Here is a 17,399-nt window from a genome sequence, read left to right as displayed (position 1 = left end):
AGACAGGGGGACATCTGCCCCCTCTGCTCCCCAGTGAGCAGAAATCATTGCTCACACAGAGCTCCACCTCTGGTCCAACAGAGCTAAAACTGCCACGAGAAAACGCATTTCCAGGCTGCCCATTCCTGGGTTTTGTTCCTTTCCTCAGTCCTCTGACAGAGGAGGAGGTGAGAACCCACAGGAAGATCATCTGAAAGCAGGAGAGCAGGCCAAGGGCTGGGGCTGGCTGGCTGGACTGAGGGCTGAGTGAGAACAGGTCAGGAAGGAAGTGGTGAGAACCTCAGCTCTGACACCTCAGTGCTCAGGCAGCAGCTCTGCCAGAGCAGGGCTGGGACCTGGAGGTGGAGCTGGAACCTGCAGGGCCAGGCTGAGCTGGGGAGGCATTTCCACACACCCTACTCCATCTGAATTCCTCCTAAAAAACACACAGGCCAAATTCATGGCTCCTTACATCCTACATTTTCCTGCTGCTTCTCACTAGGAAAAGGAAAGTTACTCTTCCTACAGAGCTTACAGAGACCCTGCACTGAACCCCCTCACGCCAGGAAAAGATGGGAATTAACTAAACCACCACTGCTCTTCCCCTTCCCAGCTCCACCTGCCCCATGGAACAAAGCTCTGGGCAGTGGAGATCCCCACCCAGGACACTGGATCACTGGGATGGTCACCAAAGCTGTGCTCTCCCGGTGATTCCATACACACCCAGGGATCCCATATGGGCACTCCATACCCACAGCGACCCAGACAGCACTGGGGGTGCCCCAGCAGTGCCCAGCACAGGGACAGGCACTGCCCTGGGCCTGTGGCCACCCCATTTGTGACACAAATCCAACAGCAGGAACGAGCTCCTTCCAGATCCAACACCAGGGCCTGGGGAAACTCAGCGACTGCCAAACAAAACCCAACGTTCAGGGCTGATCCCTGGACCAGGAGGGATGGGTGCAGTGACAGGGAACACGGTGCCTCTGCCCCAGGGAGCAAATCCCCCCCTCCCCTCCCTGCACAGAGGTTCCTGGCTCCCCCAGAGCTGCAGAGCAGCCCCAGGACACCACCCTGGCGTGCAGGACACCACAGCAGCCACGCTCCTGGGAGGGCTGCACTGAACCATCCATGAAAGGGGGCTGAAACCCTCAGTGAGGGAGGCAAAAGCAGAGCTGCCCTCCCCCAGAGCTGCCCAGCACAAAGCACCTCTCCCTGGGACGCAGGGCCGGGCTGGGAGCTCAGCCCCTGCCAGCAGCAGGAGTTGGCTGCACTGTTCCAATCAGGAAAGCTCTGAGTGATCCAAGGCCTGCCCACGTACATCCAGCAGTGCACCACGCCAGGATTCCAAAGGGAGGAGGATGAAAGCCTCGTGGAAACCCGTGTTTGAAGTGGCTGGGTCTGTTTGTGTTTGTTTGGAGCAGCCATCAGCCCATCGGGGTTTAATCCCCAGGTTCTCCAAGGCTGCATGTGAAGGAGACCTCAGCCCATGAATGCTTTCAGAGAGCCTCTGGAGAAGGGCACTTGGGAATTCCTGCTGCTGGTTGTTCCCTCGTGCAAAGGAGGGTTTAAAACTGGGAGACCTAATGGTGCAGACACAGCCACTGCTTGCACTCCTTCCTGGAAACAGCATTTAAACTTCCCAGATCCGTGAATCCACAGCAGCCTGAGGAGTTCCTGCCTCAGTCCCCACAAAACCTGATCATCTGGTTCCACCTCCTCCTCCTCACACCCAACAGGGACCTCCGAGCTCCCAGCCATCCATCCCCCTCCAGGAGGAGAGTTCCAGCTGAGCTCCAGACACCAGCAAGAGCTGCAAATCCCCTTCCAGCAGGAACCATCCCCATGCAACACAAACCCTGGAGAGGGAAGTGGGTCAGCTATAAAAAGCCCGGGGAGAATGTGAAATTCCTGCTCGGTCAGACCCCCCGGAGCAGCCACGGGAACACCAGGAACAGGGGTAGGGACAGCAGGAACAGGGGCAGGGACAGCAGGGACAGGGGCAGGGACAGCAGGAACAGGGGCAGGGACAGCAGGGACAGGGGCAGGGACAGCAGGGACAGGGGCAGGGACAGCAGGGACAGGGGCAGGGACAGCAGGGACAGCAGGAACAGGGGCAGGGACAGCAGGGGCAGGGACAGCAGGAACAGGGGCAGGGACAGCAGGAACAGGGGCAGGGACAGCAGGAACAGGGGCAGGGACAGGGGCAGGGACAGCAGGAACAGGGGCAGGGACAGCAGGGACAGGGGCAGGGACAGCAGGGACAGGGGCAGGGACAGCAGGAACAGGGGCAGGGACAGCAGGAACAGGGGTAGGGACAACAGGAACAGCAACAGGAACAGCAGGGACAGGGGCAGGGACAGCAGGGACAGGGGCAGGGACAGCAGGGACAGTCGCAGGGACAACAGGGGCAGGGACAACAGGGACAGCAGCAGGAACAGTGGCAGGGACAATAGGAACAGTGGCAGGGACAATAGGAACAGTGGCAGGAACAGCAGGAACAGGGGCAGGGACAGCAGGAACAGGGGCAGGGACACCAGGAACAGGGGCAGGGACAGCAGGAACAGGGGCAGGGACAGCAGGAACAGGGGCAGGGACAGCAGGAACAGGGGCAGGGACACCAGGAACAGGGGCAGGGACACCAGGAACAGGGGCAGGGACAACAGGGACAGCAGCAGGAACAGTGGCAGGGACACCAGGGACAGGGGCAGGGACAACAGGGGATGAAGGGCTTGACCCAGATTGCAGTATCTGCTCCACTCATCCAATTAGCCAAATGCTGCCCGGGGCTTTAGCCAGAAACGAGGTCAGGAAGGAATGGGCAATTCCAGGTGCCACCAAACCCAGGGAATGCTGTCATTTCCCACCATCCCTGAGGGGGTTGAGCAGCAGCCTGGAGAGGTGACACCCCACAGCCACGTTCCACCTCAGTGCCACGGGGGCCTGGAGGAGGGCACGGAGCACTGCAGGCTGTGCTGCCAGAGCAGTGCCAGGGGTGCTCAGGAACTGCTGGCTCCTGCCAGGATCCACTGCTGGAGAGGTGGGGCAGGACTGGCACACGGGGTGGAAGTTGTGCCCCACACTCAGCACAGGCAGGAACCAAACTGAAAATCACAGACTGGGTTGGGCTGGAAGGATCCCCAAAGCTCAGCTCATCCCACCCCTGCCATGGGCAGGGACACCTCCCACCAGCCCAGGCTGCTCCAACCTGGCCTTGGACACTCCCAGGGATCCAGGGGCAGCCACAGCTTCTCTGGGCAGCCTGGGCCAGGGCCTCACCACCCTCCTAGCCAACAATTCCTTCCCCATATCCCATCTAAACCTACCCTCTAAGCTGTCCCTCTCTGTGATGTTTCATCTCAATGACATGTCCAAGAGGACACTGAGGTGCTGCTTCAAACCAACCTCATCTGGATTAACGGAGAACTTGTCCAACCAAAAGACAACGTGACCACTCCACAGACCACACTGGGCTCCCACTGACTCCCAAAACCCCCACCCAGGCGCTTGACAAGCCCATCTTTAAATGGAGAATAAAGTTTCTGGGAACCACAGAGTGTCATGAGTTGGAACAGACCCCCAAGAACCGGGTCCAACTCCTAGGTTTGAAAGAAGCTCAGCAAAGCTGTGGGATGCTTTGTACACTCAGCTGTCAGGCCTTAAGCTCTCTGTAAGTATTAGTGGCAATAAGATTAATATTGGAGCTGAAGCCCTGCAGCAGCACCTCCATTCAGTCAGTGCCAGGTGAACAGGCAGCTGGTTCAGGGCTGGGACAAGTCCCTGGTTCCCAGCAGGGAAATCATGGCAATGCCACTGGAGAGCACACAGGGGAGGGCTCAGAGTCCCACAGCCTGCACAGCAGCCCCACAGAGAAGTCCCCAAAACAAGCACTGCTCAGCCAGCCCAGGGGCAGAGCCAGCCCAGGGGCAGAGCCAGCCCAGGGGCAGAGCCAGCCCAGGGGCAGAGCCAGCTCCTGCTCGGGCCAGGCAGGGACACAGGAGCAGCTTCCAGGGTTTGTGCAGGAGAGCACAGGCACGTCCACACCATCCCAGAGCTGCTGAACCCAGCCAGGGGGCTTGGCTTCACTCAGGGCAGAGAGACGTTGGACTCCAGTGTCCCCATGTCCCAGCAAAGCCCCCAAATCCTGCTGGAAGGTGGTCCCACAGCTCTGGCACGGCTCCTCCCTCCAGGCTGCAGGGCCACGTGCACCAGCCCGGTGGCAAACAGGGTCAGGGATCTGATCCCAGCCAAAAATAGCAGCACCTTTCCTTTCAGTTGAGGGGGAAAAAAAAAGCTTTAGGGTCGAGTTTGCCAAGCAGCCTCACACACTCGAGGTCCTGGAGAAGAGGCCAGAGAAAGGGCAGTGCTGGCACAGAATCCCGGGATCACTGGGGTGAGAAAAGCCCTCCCAGCCCATGGATCCCCCCTGTGCCCACCTTGTCCCCAGCCCAGAGCACTGAGTGCCACGGCCAGGCCTTCCTGGGGAAGTTCAGGATGACTCTGACCTTTAGGGCCAACGGGAGCCGTTGGGTTTCCCCAGCCCAGTGACCCTGGAGGGCACAGGCAGCTCTCGGGGAGGACACAGGCAGCTCTCTGGGAGGACACTGCTTTTACACATCCCTTCCCCTCCAGCACAGAAGAAACCTGAACACTCATCCCTCCCTCTTAGGGCTGGAAAACACGGAACTGTGCCCAGGTCTAGGGGAGACACTGGGTCAGAGATGGACAGGGAGCCCCAGCACCCCGAAACAACACAAGAAATGGCACTGGAAGCACATTTGCTGCTTGTTTGTAGAGACCCCAAATGAAACCAGTTTGTTTCTGAGCTGCTCATGTACAGCTCGAGAGCTTTAAGAGAAAAAACAAATAACTGCAGAACTCCCATTTACACAGCAAGAGTTGAAGGTGGCAGAAGGAAGGGAAGGGAACCCCCTGCAAACCCTTTCAGCACAGGGAAAGGAGGAAAAGCAACACTCTGAGCGTGTTTCACGTGGCACTCCAGGCACTGAGAACAGCCAGGGCACTGCTGGGCCTAAAATGTGGGTTCCAGGCTCTTAATTCACCAAGTGCCCCAAAGCAGGAGGTCAAACACAAAGACACAGGTGGTGGTTCGAGCTGCCTTTCCAGTCAGACACTCATTTAGAATTATTTGGGTGGGAAGGGGCCTTAAAGCCCATCTCATTCCACCCCCTGCCATGGGCAGGGACACCTTCCCCTAGCCCAGGTTGATCCAAGCCCTGTCCAACCTGGCCTGGGACACTTCCAGGGATCCAGGGGCAGCCACATCCTATTCCATGGGGCACAGGGACACCCCCTATTCCATGGGGCACAGGGTACACCCCCTATTCCATGGGGCACAGGGACACCCCCCCTATTCCATGGGGCACAGGGACACCCCCCCTATTCCATGGGGCACAGGGACACCCCCCCTATTCCATGGGGCACAGGGACACCCCCCCTATTCCATGGGGCACAGGGACACCCCCTATTCCATGGGGCACAGGGGACACCCCCTATTCCATGGGGCACAGGGGACACCCCCTATTCCATGGGGCACAGGGGACACCCCCTATTCCATGGGGCACAGGGGACACCCCCTATTCCATGGGGCACAGGGAAACCCCCTATTCCATGGGGCACAGGGACACCCCCTATTCCATGGGCTGGGCAGGGCAGGAGCCCACAGGAGCTCCAGCTCCCACTTGCAGCCCCCTGACCCCACCCAGGGGAAGCACCCCCTGCCAGGTTTGCCAAGAGCCAGGGCCTGTTTAAAACACTGCAGTGGGGAAGCTCCTGTCATTGTCTGACAGGATTCTGCTGCTTCCTTAGGAGAGCCAGCACTTAACCAGCACAGAATGAGCTGACAGTCCAGTACCTCAGGGACACCCAGCTCCAAACCATCCAGAGGGTCACCTCCCCTCCCAGGGATCAAACCACAGCCACAGCAGGAGCATTAAACACCTTCCACACCTTCCCTGCAGGGGAACAGGATCCAAACCCAGGGAGCAGCACAGGACATGCCATGGAGGGACAACAAACCCCACCACCCACAGCCAGGCATCTAAACCAGCAAGCCCTGAAAATCCCACAGTGCCAGGAGAGCTGGGCTTGGAAGGGCCCTCTGGAGACCATCCTGTCCAACCCCCTGCCCAGGCAGGGTCACCTGGAGCAGGTGGGGTTGGAATGTCTCCAGAGGGGGGGACTCCACACCCTCCCTGGGCAGCTGTTCCAGGCTCTGCCCCCTCCATGGAAAGAAGTTCTGCCTCATGGTGAGGTGGAACTTGTTGTGCTTTAGTTCATGGCCATTGCTCCTCGTCCTGCCCCTGGGCACCACTGACCAGAGTCTGGGACCATCCTCAGACACCCCCTGGAGATATTTGGGTGGACTGATGGGATCCACTCTCAGTCTTCTCCGGACTAACCAGGCCCAGCTCCCCCGGCCTCTCCTCATCAGAGAGAGATGCTCCAGACCCCAAATCATCTCTGTGGCCTCTGCTGGACCCTCTCCAGGAGCTCCTTGTCTCCCCTGAGCTGTGGAGCCCAGAACTGGACTCGGCTCTGAGCACAGAGCACGTTTGTGCCTCGTGTGCCAGGACACTCAGGGGAGATGGGAAACGGGCTCTGCTGATCCCAGGGGATGCTCCACGGGCACAGAGCAGGCACTGAGCTCAGGAAAAGCTTCTGCAAGCCAGCAGGGACCACGTTTACTGCTGCTTCTTGTAAGAGCTTTGAGAGCAAAGTCAAATTACCCCACATGGGAAGCAGGAACGAAAGAACACAAATTGCAGGACTTGCTGGAAAACAACAATAGGACCATTTTTACCAAGTGATCTTAGGAAATCAATTCTGAATTCAGAACCCAGTGAAACACAAGGAACTCACACACTCAGGCTCCTGCAGGGCCAGCAGTTACCAGGAGAAAAGACAGTGCCCAATATCCATGAAGGCCCTGAGAAGGGCTCCAGGAGAACACGCTTTCCAGGAAGGAATTCCTCGTGTCCAACCCGACCCTGGCACAGCTTGGGGCCTTCTCCTCTTGTCCTGTCCCCTGTTCCCTGGGAGGAGAGGCTTGGAGCAAGCTGGGCCAAGGAGCTGTCCCTGCTCCTGGCAGGGGCTGGGACTGGGTGACCTCTAAGGTGCCTTCCAACCCAAACCACCCTGGGATCCTGAGCAGGGTTTCAGAGCACCCACAGAATGTCAGCAAGGGGGGTAATTATCCCATCCCCACATTTCACATGAAAAGCTGTTCATTACCAGTGAAAGAACTTTCCCCACCAACCACTGAGGCTGCAGAGCAGACCTCTGAGAAGGTCCCACAGCTGGTTACAGCAGAGATGTTTTACAGGCACTACAGGAATTGGACTGGAACTAGTCCTGGCTGCTCTTGGCCCTCTGTTTTTACTGCTCCCAGCAGAACCACAGGAGCAGAACACCTGACAGTCCCAGGAAAACAAAACCAGACCTCAAGCTGGTGCGTTGAACACTTGTTTTGGGAAGGGCTGCACGGGCAGAGCTGAGCCCAAAGCCCACCCCTCCCTGGGCACTGGGGTGTCTGGGCAGCAACACCATCTGCATCTCTGCATCTGCACTCCTGCAGATCATCTGGGGCCCAGAAACACAGCCTGGGGCCCAGAAACACAGCCTGGGGCATGGGAGGGTCCACATAAAGGACTGGGATTTCCCCCTTCCTGCAGGAAAAGCTGTGTGAGACCCAGAACCCACCCCAGTCAATAAATGCTGACTGTGCCACTTCTCTCACACACCAGGCAAGAGCTGCTGGGGCACAATGACCAGGTTCCCTCACAGCCCTCTCTGTGGGGGGGGGCAACAGGGTGATCTTTAGGGTCCCTTCCAAGCCCTTCTGGGATTATGGATCCAGGAAACACAACTGGTTTTTGTGCTCCACCATCCTCACTGGGAAAAGCCTTGCCCAGAGATGCCCAGGCCAGATTGGAGCTGACTGGAGGGGAGACACAACTTGGGAAAAAAAAAAGCCTTTGGAGGCTCCTGCAGTGCCAGAGAGGAGCTCACTGAGGTCAGAACCTCCAAACCCTTCAGAGCCAAAACTATTGATGGGAGGGACTGAGCAAAGGTGGAGCTGAGCTCTGGGGCAGAACTCGTTATCTAAACTCCACTGATTGTTTTAAATAAGGACAGAAATTCTTCCCTGGGAGGGTGGGGAGGCCCTGGCACAGGCTGCTCAGAGAATCTGTGGCTGCCCCTGGAAGTGTCCCAGGCCAGGCTGGACGGGGCTTGGGGCAACCTGGGCTGGTGGGAGGTGTCCCTGCCCATGGCAGGGGTGGGACTGGATGATCCTTAAGGCCTCTTCCAACCCACACCAGTGTGTGACTGTGAAACACAGAGAACAGGTGTGAGGTCCTCCCCCAGCCCTGAGCTCCTCTCCTGGAGCACAGCACAGGGAGCACAGCTGCCCAAACCCCTGGCTGGGATCCTGCTGGGAGTGGCACCCCCGGGCAGGGCGGGGCACTGGGGATTCCCCTCCTGGCACCCTCTCTCCTCTTCCTGCTGGGCTCTCCCAGCCCTGCCCCACCCTGCTCTGCAGCAGGGAAACAACACTCCAGCATTCTTCCAGCTGCACTGGTGCCTCAGGACAGGGGGGGACCCACTGCCCCCCAAGCCAAGAGCCAGCCCCTCAGGCAGCTCTGGAAATCAGGTGTGCTGCTGATAGCAACCAAATGAACCCCAGCCCAGCCCAGCACTGACAGCCAAGCTGACATCAGCTCCACAAACGGGCCTCACCCAGCTCCAGCCACAGCAAGCACACCTTCCCTTCCACAGCTGCAACCTGGGGGGTTTGATGCCTTTAACAGGTTAAAATTCCCAGTGGGAACACAGGCCCTGACTTGGAAACCAGCCTTTGAAATGGCAGGGCCATAATTGGATTATTGTGACTGGAAGAAGGATTTTGTAGTCTGCTGGTTTGCTCCAGCCACCAAAGGGGATTACACTTCCACCTCAGGCATTCCAAGTTCTGCTTCCACACAGGAGCCCACGTTTTAAGCCTCCATGTGTCTGTTACAGGTGTCCAAGGTGAGCTTAAAGCAACTTTGAGCCCACTACAAGTTCCAGGACCTAGAAGGTCAGATCTCAGAGGGCACCACCCGAGGCCAAAGCAGAGCTGACTCTTGCAGAGCAATCACTGACTTCACAGGGAACCCACCGAGTCAGGGGATGATTGAGGTGGGAAAAAACTTCTGAGACCACAGAGCCCACCCTGTGCCCCATCCCCACCTTGTCCCCAGCCCAGAGCACTGAGTGCCACGGCCAGGCCTTCCTGGGACACCTCCAGGGCTGGGCACTCCAAACCTCCCTGGGCAGCCCCTGCCAGTGCCTGACCACCCTTTCCAGCAGGAAATTCCTCCTCCTGTCCCACCTGAGCCTCCCCTGGCACAGCTGGAGGCCGTTCCCTCTCCTCCTGTCCCTTGTTCACTGGGAGCAGAGCCCGACCCCCCCCCGGCTCCCCCCTCCTGTCAGGGGGTTGCAGAGCCAGAAGGTCCCCCCTGAGCCTCCTTTTCTCCAGGCTGAGCCCCCCCAGCTCCCTCAGCCCCTCCTGCTGCTCCAGCCCCTTCCCAGCTCCCTTCCCTTCCCTGCCCACGCTCCAGCCCCTCCCTGTGTCTCCTGTCGGAGGTCCCAGAGTTGCCCCAGCACTGGAGGTGCCCCAGCAGTGCCAGCACAGGAATCCTTAAGAAACAACTCAAAAAAAAATGCAGGAAAAACACATCCAAGGGCCGTGGCTGCTCCCAGATGTGCAGGAGTGAGGAGTGAAGGAGCTGCAGCTCTCTGTGAACACGTGATGGGGTTCGTGCCAGCTCGGGCTCAGTCCTGGGCAGCCACGAGTCCCTTTCCCTGGAAGTGCTGCCAAGGTGTTTCCCTGGCCAGCAGACACGTCGCTGGGCCACGTGGTTTGGTCCCCAGGGCAGTGGCCACCAACTGCCCTTCCCTGTCCTGCAGGAACCCCTGCAAAAGCACTTAAGAGACAGCACAGACAGACCTGCAGCACTGCCCCACGTCCCCCCTGCACACAGCTCCTGTGCCTGGACAGAGACCCAGAGCAGGGAAGGAGCTGTGATAACACTCAGGGCATTAAAACAACAACAACAAAAAAGCCACCATCAAAAAAACCCAACAGGGCAACAAACAATCCCTTCCAGAAAAAAACAAAATCCAGGAAGCCTTTCCCAGGCTTCAGCCACCAGCTCAGGCCACAAGCTGGGATTAATCATTTAATCTCCTGCAGCACCACCTCGTTCAACACCTCGCTGAGGAGGGACAGGCCCATTCCCAGGTTCTCCAGGAAGAACCTGCTGTGCTCCACCCCAGACTGCAGACCTTTCCCATGGAGCAATCAGGAAGGACACTGACCCACTGGAGAGAGTCCAGAGGAGGCCCCGGAGATGCTGCCAGGGCTGGAGCCCCTCTGCTCTGGAGCCAGGCTGGGAGAGCTGGGGGGGCTCCCCTGGGGAAGGGAAGGATCCAGGGAGACCTTGGAGCCCCTTGCAGAGCCTAAAGGGGCTCCAGGAGAGCTGGAGAGGGACTGGGGACAAGGCATGGAGGGACAGGACACAGAGAATGGATCCCACTGCCAGAGGGCAGGGACAGATGGGAGATTGGGAAGGAATTCCATTCTGTGAGGGTGGGGAGGCCCTGGCCCAGGTTGCCCAGAGAAGCTGTGGCTGCCCCTGGATCCCTGGAAGTGTCCCAGGACAGGCTGGAGCAACCTGGGCTGGTGGGAGGTGTCCCTGCCCATGGCAGAGGGTGGCACTGGATGGGATTTAAGGTCCCTTCCCACCCAGTCCATTCTGGGATTCTGAAGGCCATGGCTGCAGCAGCTCCCCCTCACATCAAACATTCCAGGTGCTGTTCCTGGCTGACCCTGCCCAGGAGCACTCCCAGAGCCCTCCTCCTGCCTGCACTCCCAGCCCCAGCCCTGGCAGCCGAGCAGCAGGAGCAGGAAACCCTTTTGTCAGGTCACACACGGGGACTTCCCCTGGAAAACAAACAACAAACGTCTTCCCTGTCGGCCCAGGCAGCGCCCACTTCCCTCCCTGCACACCCCGGGGAGAGGGGATAAAGCAGCTGTTTGGGTGGGAAGGGACTTAGAGCTCCTCCTGCTCCACCCCCTCCCATGGGCAGGGACACCTCTCACCAGCCCAGGTTGCTCCAAGCCCCGTCCAGCCTGGCCTTGGACACTTCCAGGGATCCAGGGGCAGCCACAGCTTCTCTGCGAATTCAATTCCAGCCCCTCCCCACCCTCACAGCCAGGAATTCCTTCCCAATGTCCCATCTCTCCCTGCCCTCTGGCAGTGGGAAGCCATTCCCTGTGTCCTGTCCCTCCAGGCCTTGTCCCCAGTCCCTCTCCAGCTCTCCTGGAGCCCCTTTAGGCTCTGGAAGGGGCTCCAAGGTCTCCCTGGATCCTTCCCTTCCCCAGGGGAGCCCCCCCAGCTCTCCCAGCCTGGCTCCAGAGCAGAGGGGCTCCAGCCCTGGCAGCATCTCTGGGGCCTCCTCTGGACTCTCTGCAGCAGCTCCACGTCCTTGTGCTGCTGTTGCCCAGGGCTGGAGGCAGCTCTGCAGGGGGGTCTCAGCTGAGGGGGCAGAGGGGCTGTAGGACCCCCCTGCCCTGCTGCCCATGCTGTGGGAGTGCAGCAGGATAACACATCCCAAATCAGGCTAAGTCCAGTCCCAAGGAATCCTGGCTCTCCCTGGGTTAACAGGCAGCACTCACAGAGCTCTGCTGAACTCTGGGCTGCCACAGCCCCTGTCTGAGCTCAGCCCCAGCTGGGCACAGCACAGGTCTGGCTGCAGGATCACCAGCTGAGCCTGGACACCAGTGGCTGGTCCAGCTCAAGAACTGGCACAGGCTGGGCTGCCAGGGGCACCTGAAACCTGTGCCCTGCTCTCCTCAGCTTCTGTGCTCTGTGCACCATCAGCTCCTCACCTCACTCAAGGTGGGCTTTCTGAGCTGCAGGGACAGCCAGCCCCTGTCCCAGCAGAGCCACCAGTCCCCAGCCATCTGCAGCTGCACTTTGAGCCAGCCAGGAAATGAGAAAACCCTTGTTTATCAACAGTGACTTCCTGCCCACACAGGGACCTTCCCTCCCCTCAGCCCACACTGCTGCCCCACAGAACAGTCCCACACACCCCAGAACAGGATCCACAGCCGGGGGCCCACTGAACCCCCTCATCCACACCCCTCCCAGGTGTTCCCAGCACACAGCAAGGCCACACCTCTGTGCTTTATCTTGTTCCCAGCTAATACTGAACCACTCCGAGGGACCAAGCAAACTGAGGAAGGGATTACCTTGGTGCTCTCCCCTCCTGACACTCCCACCATCTCCCCAGCACTGGAGGACACTCACCCCAAGCTCCTGGCTGGGAAGACTGAACCGGCACGAGAACAGATCAGCACCAACAGTTAATTATAAAAAACAATTCTTTTTTTGCTGTTTTGGCTGCACTAACCACCTGCAAGCACCAGTGGGGAGGTGACAGCACAGGAGGAGGTGGAGGGGGGACAGAAGTGCACCAGAACATCCAGCTGTGACGGCCTGAGGCTGCTGCTCAGGGCTCTGGGCTGGGTGACAAGGTGGGGCTTTTCCAACCTGGAGGATCCTGTGAGGAGCAGGGCTCCAGGAAAACACAGAGCCCCAGGCCCTTCCCCTGCAGCCTTCTGGGGTCACCCCACCCCAGGGCCAGCTCAGAGCTCAGCCACCACACAGGGGGGGCACTTGGACACAAACTGGGAGGTTTCCCAGGCCCGAGGACAGTTCCATGTCACCTCCCAGAAGCAGAAGCACGGGAGATCTGGAAGCTGCCACAAATGTTATAACTTTCCCTACAAACCCCAGGCAGCAGCAGAGAGCCCAGCCCAGGCACACAGGCGAAGGCAAGAACCAAAAGCCACGATTCCAACCCAAAAAACCACAGGGGAACTTATGGAATATTGGAGCTGGAGTTTGACCAGAGCAGTCTAACATTCCTGCTGAGCACACCAACAGGAACATCTGCCAGGGCTGAGGTTTTGGCAGGGGTTTACTCATCTCTTCCTGCTTTTGTCTGCCCCTGTCCTGACTGGGCAACGTGGAACCTGCAGTTCTGAGGCCTCAGAGCAGCCTCTGGCTAAAGACCTGTTTGAGCCCTTAAGTGGATTCTGGGAGAGCTCAGAGGATGGACAGCAGAGCACAGGGGCTGGAAAAGATCTGGTCCCACCTATACCCTCCACTGGACGTTCTTCCACTGCTCTTCCAAAACAAACGGGTACAAATTACACCCAAAAGCACACAGAGAAAACACCAAAGTGTTTGCCTGTGGGACAGTGTCTTATTTCTCAAAATCTCCAACTGCATCCCACCTCCTGAAAGCAGAGCAGCTATTCTGACGCCTCCCAAGCTGCAAACACGAGGTCCAAACGCGTTTATTTATTAAAATATCCCTTGCAAGTCTCAGCCGCGGGTTTCTATTTACATTTGCTTCCCAGCCAGACTTTTCAAGTCCTGTTTGAACAGATCCCTCTTCCAGAGAGGTTCGCAGAGCTCCAGCTCCTCCCCCTCTCCAGGAGGGGGCTTTACCCCCGCGGGGATCTCTGGTGGGCGTTCGCAGCCCGGCGCTCCGGCCCAGCTCCCGCAGGTCGCCTTGCTGCGGTTCCCTCTCTCGTCCCTGTCCCGCTCCTCAACTTCCCTTTTCTCTTCCCCGCCCTGTAACGTGCCTGTCCCACACAGGGACTACCCCGAGTCCAGACTGGAGACAGGACGGCAAAAAAAAACCACCGTCGGGCTGGCAAACTGGGCGGTAAAAACTCTCCTTTCGGGGTTTGCGACTCCGCCTGACCCGGGGCGACTCCGCAGCTCCCACGGCACGAGAGCCACCGACACGCTGCGAACACCGAAAAAAACCCACCCCTGTGCCTGTCACTTGTTGGCGGATGCGACTTAAACCCTCGCTCACCACCGCGAACCCGGGCGGCAGTCCCTCCCCCACGGCGCTTCCCAGGGAAATTCCTGCCGGGAAGCATTAAGCAACTGGAGAACAGGTCAAAATAAAAAAACCCTGCCCGTGCGAGCGCGGGCGGCCGAGCGGAGCCCCGGGGGCAGGCCCCGTGGCCCCGGAGGCCGAGGCCGCCCCGCCACCCGCCCCTTCCCCCCGAGCCCCGCCGGGAGCGCCCCGACCCGCCCCGCGGCCTCCGACCCGCCCCGCGGCCCCCCCGCGCACCGTCCGGGCGGCCTCTGCCCAGGTCCTGCCCTTCTTCCTGCGGCCCTTCTCCCTCATGTCGGACGCGGCGGGGCTCGGGGCGCTGCGGGGTCGTTGCCGCCGGCGGGAGCGCGGCGGGGGCCGGGGCGGCCCCTCAAACGCGGGGAGCGCCGAGCGCGGCCCCTGCGCCCGCCAGCGCCGCCATGTTGGCTCGGGCTGCGCACGGGCCGCGGTCATGTGACCCCGCCCGCCGGCCCCGCCCACAGCGCGCGGGGGGCGGGGGGAGAAGCCACGCCCACTCCCGTCACGCGGGTGCCTCGCCCTTCCCCCCCCCCCCCTCCCCCGCCGCGTTCGCGCCTCGCTGAGGGGGGAACAAAGATGGCGGCGGCGCCTGAGGGGGAGCGAAGATGGCGGAGGGGGCTCCCCAGAGGGCGGATCGCTCTCCGCGCCGTGGTGGCTCCGTGTCCTGCCCCACCGCAGCGGTCCGGGTGTCGCCGCCACCACCTGCCCTCGCCCGCTGCCACCAAGTGCCACCAGCAGCCTCCGCTCCCTCCTCCGCGGCCGCCGGCGGTTCCCTCAGCGCCCGCCGCGCGCGCGGCGCCTGAGGGGCAAAGATGGCGCCGGCTCCCTCAGAGCTGCTGTCGCCCACTCAACAGCCACAGCCATAACTGTGCTCTCACGGCCACAGCCATAACTGCCTCTCAGAGCCACAACTACCCCCTCAGAGCCATAATTGTCCCTCAGAGCCACAACTGCCCCCTCAGAGCCATAACTGCCCCTCAGAGCCACAGCCGCCCCTCGCCGCCCGGTGCCCACCACCTCCCCAGTGACACCAATGCCAACATCTCAAGGCTCAGAAATTGTAAACAATTCGCCCAGAGACTCACAGAGAGTGTGTGGGGGGGTGAAACAGGGTCTTGGCCTGTCAGTGAAGGAGGTGCCCTGGCCTCAAAGGAGGGACCTGGCACAAAGGGCCACCTGGGCTGTTGTTGCACAGTTGTCACCAGCTGTGTCTCCTGTCAGCTGGCTGGGCCACAGGATGTAAATGTGGCTTTAAGTGTTGTTCAGAAGCTGGGGCCCAGGGCAGCAGGTCACATCTTGCTTGCCAAGGAATCCTCTGAGGGACTTTGCCTAAAACTGAATAGGGGGCACTTCTCCAAACCCAAACGACCCCCTGAGCCCCCCGAGTGAATCCGTGCTGGCACAGAAACAAGGATTGCATAAGATCGCACCGGCTAAATAAATGTGCATCAGGTAGGCGGCAGCTATATATTGCATAGGTGGGTTGATGAAAATACTACTGTATAAATGTGACTTTTTTACTCCTTGCGGCGCTTCATTTGTGGAAACCTCCACCTTACACCCTGCGCAGAACAAGCAACGTCTCCTTTATAAACCAGGCTCTGTGTCTGGTTTAGAGAGCTCCTAAAATCCTAAAACCTCCAGTGTCCCCCAGTGCCCTGTGCCGGCCGATTCCCCCCTTACATCAACCCCTGCACGGCCCCTGCCTCAGTTTCCCCCAGACCACCAAGCCCCTGCCAGAGGGCAGGGTTAGATGGGTTACTGGGAAGGAATTAGATGGGATACTGGGAAGGAATTAGATGGGATCCTGGGAAGGAATTAGATGGGATATTGGGAAGGAATTAGATGGGATATTGGGAAGGAATTCTTGGCTGTGAGGTTGGTGAGGCCCTGGCCCAGGTTGCCCAGAGAAGCTGTGGCTGCCCCTGGATCCCTGAAGTGTCCAAGGCCAGGTTGGAGGGGGCTTGGAGCAACCTGGGCTGGTGGGAGGTGTCCCTGCCCATGGCAGGGGTGGCACTGAATGGGCTTTAAGGTCCCTTCCCACCCAAACCAGTCTGTCATTCTGACTCTGTGATTACCCATTCTGCTTTAGCATTAACTCCTGTTTAACAAATACGAATTATTCAAGCTTAAAGCAAACTGTGACAACCTTGCTGCTGGTTTTTACCTACTGGGATAATGCTGGTGCAGCTCCAATAAGGTCAGCCCTTCCCTTTACCATCAGGGATGGACTGATCCCCTCACAACGAGCTGTGCTTCACTTCCTGCTGCAGAGCTCTGAGAGATAAAATTAGATCAGAGAGCACGACCCCGAGAGCAGCTGGTGCCTGAGCCACTCGCTCCAAAATATCCCTGATGAGCTGCAGTTTCTGCTGCAGCCACTGCACTGCCTGCCACACTGACAGCTACAAAAATGATGAGTTTAGAGAGGACTGAGGGAGTATCATGAAAATCATAGAATGATAGACTAGTTTGGGTGGGAAGGGACCTTAAAGCTCATCCTGTCCCACCCCTGCCACGGGCAGGGACACCTCCCACCAGCCCAGGTTGCTCCAAGCCCCGTCCAGCCTGGCCTTGGGCACTTCCAGGGATCCAGGGGCAGCCACAGATCCTCTGGGAAACCTGTGCCAGGGCCTGCCCACCCTCACAGGGAAGGATTCCTTCTTAAAGAATCTCTTGTGGGAGATTTTACCTGACCTGCACAACTTCAGCATCACTGTCTCATTGTCATTTATTACCCACATGTTCCTCCAGAGCATCACACCCCTCTGCTGAGGGCACGGCCAGAGCACCATGTGGAGCAGAGTGACTCCAGAGCCTGCCAGGATCCAGGTGACAGTGGGATGCTGCTCCAGCACTCAGGTGTGAGTCATTGCCAGGAGCCCTGGCTGGTGATCTCACCAGTCACACCAGGTGAATCACTCTGGGACAGGGGCTGGCCTTCCTCTCCTGCACAGGAGATCTCAGACATGATAGCAGTGAGATCACTCTGGGACAGGGGCTGGCCTTCCTCTCCTGCACAGGAGATCTCAGACATGATAGCAGTGAGATCACTCTGGGATGGGGTCTGGCCTTCCTCTCCTGCACAGGAGATCTCAGACATGATAGCAGTGAGATCACTCTGGGATGGGGTCTGGCCTTCCTCTCCTGCACAGGAGATCTCAGACATGATAGCAGTGAGATCACTCTGGGATGGGGTCTGGCCTTCCTCTCCTGCACAGGAGATCTCAGACATGATAGCAGTGAGATCACTCTGCTCTGTTCCCACAGAAGGATGCAGCCTCCGTTTCCCCTTCCCTGGGAAGTGATGCACTGAGCACCAGCTGGGACATTCCAGCAGAGGGGTCATTCCCCACAGCTGGATTTCTGGATTCTGGGACCTGTCTGCAGGAGCTGGAGCTTTCCTGCCCACC

The 17,399-nt window shown here is 59.1% G+C and overlaps 1 protein-coding gene across 18 annotated transcripts in view; it reads right to left on the bottom strand.

The window, feature by feature from the left end:
• ASXL2 (ASXL transcriptional regulator 2) overlaps positions 1-14,395 on the bottom strand; it is a 70,231-nt gene extending 55,836 nt beyond the window's left edge. For 17 of the 18 annotated variants that reach the window (XM_051773798.1, XM_051773797.1, XM_051773802.1 and 14 more), the window contains exon 1: positions 14,206-14,395. In XM_051773798.1, coding sequence (XP_051629758.1) covers positions 14,206-14,262 — 57 coding nt within the window. In that variant the 5' untranslated portion in view covers positions 14,263-14,395. The remainder of the gene's footprint in view (positions 1-14,205) is intronic. The other variant, XM_051773815.1, reaches the window with a different exon arrangement.
• Between the last annotated feature and the right edge of the window lie 3,004 nt (positions 14,396-17,399).

The sequence above is a fragment of the Manacus candei genome, unplaced genomic scaffold (assembly GCF_025592945.1).
Source record: "Manacus candei isolate 608988 ecotype Guabito, Panama unplaced genomic scaffold, ASM2559294v1 h1tg000177l, whole genome shotgun sequence".
Classification (NCBI taxonomy): domain Eukaryota; kingdom Metazoa; phylum Chordata; class Aves; order Passeriformes; family Pipridae; genus Manacus; species Manacus candei.
Note: the sequence above shows the minus strand (reverse complement) of the source record. Positions and strands in the feature narration are given on the sequence as shown.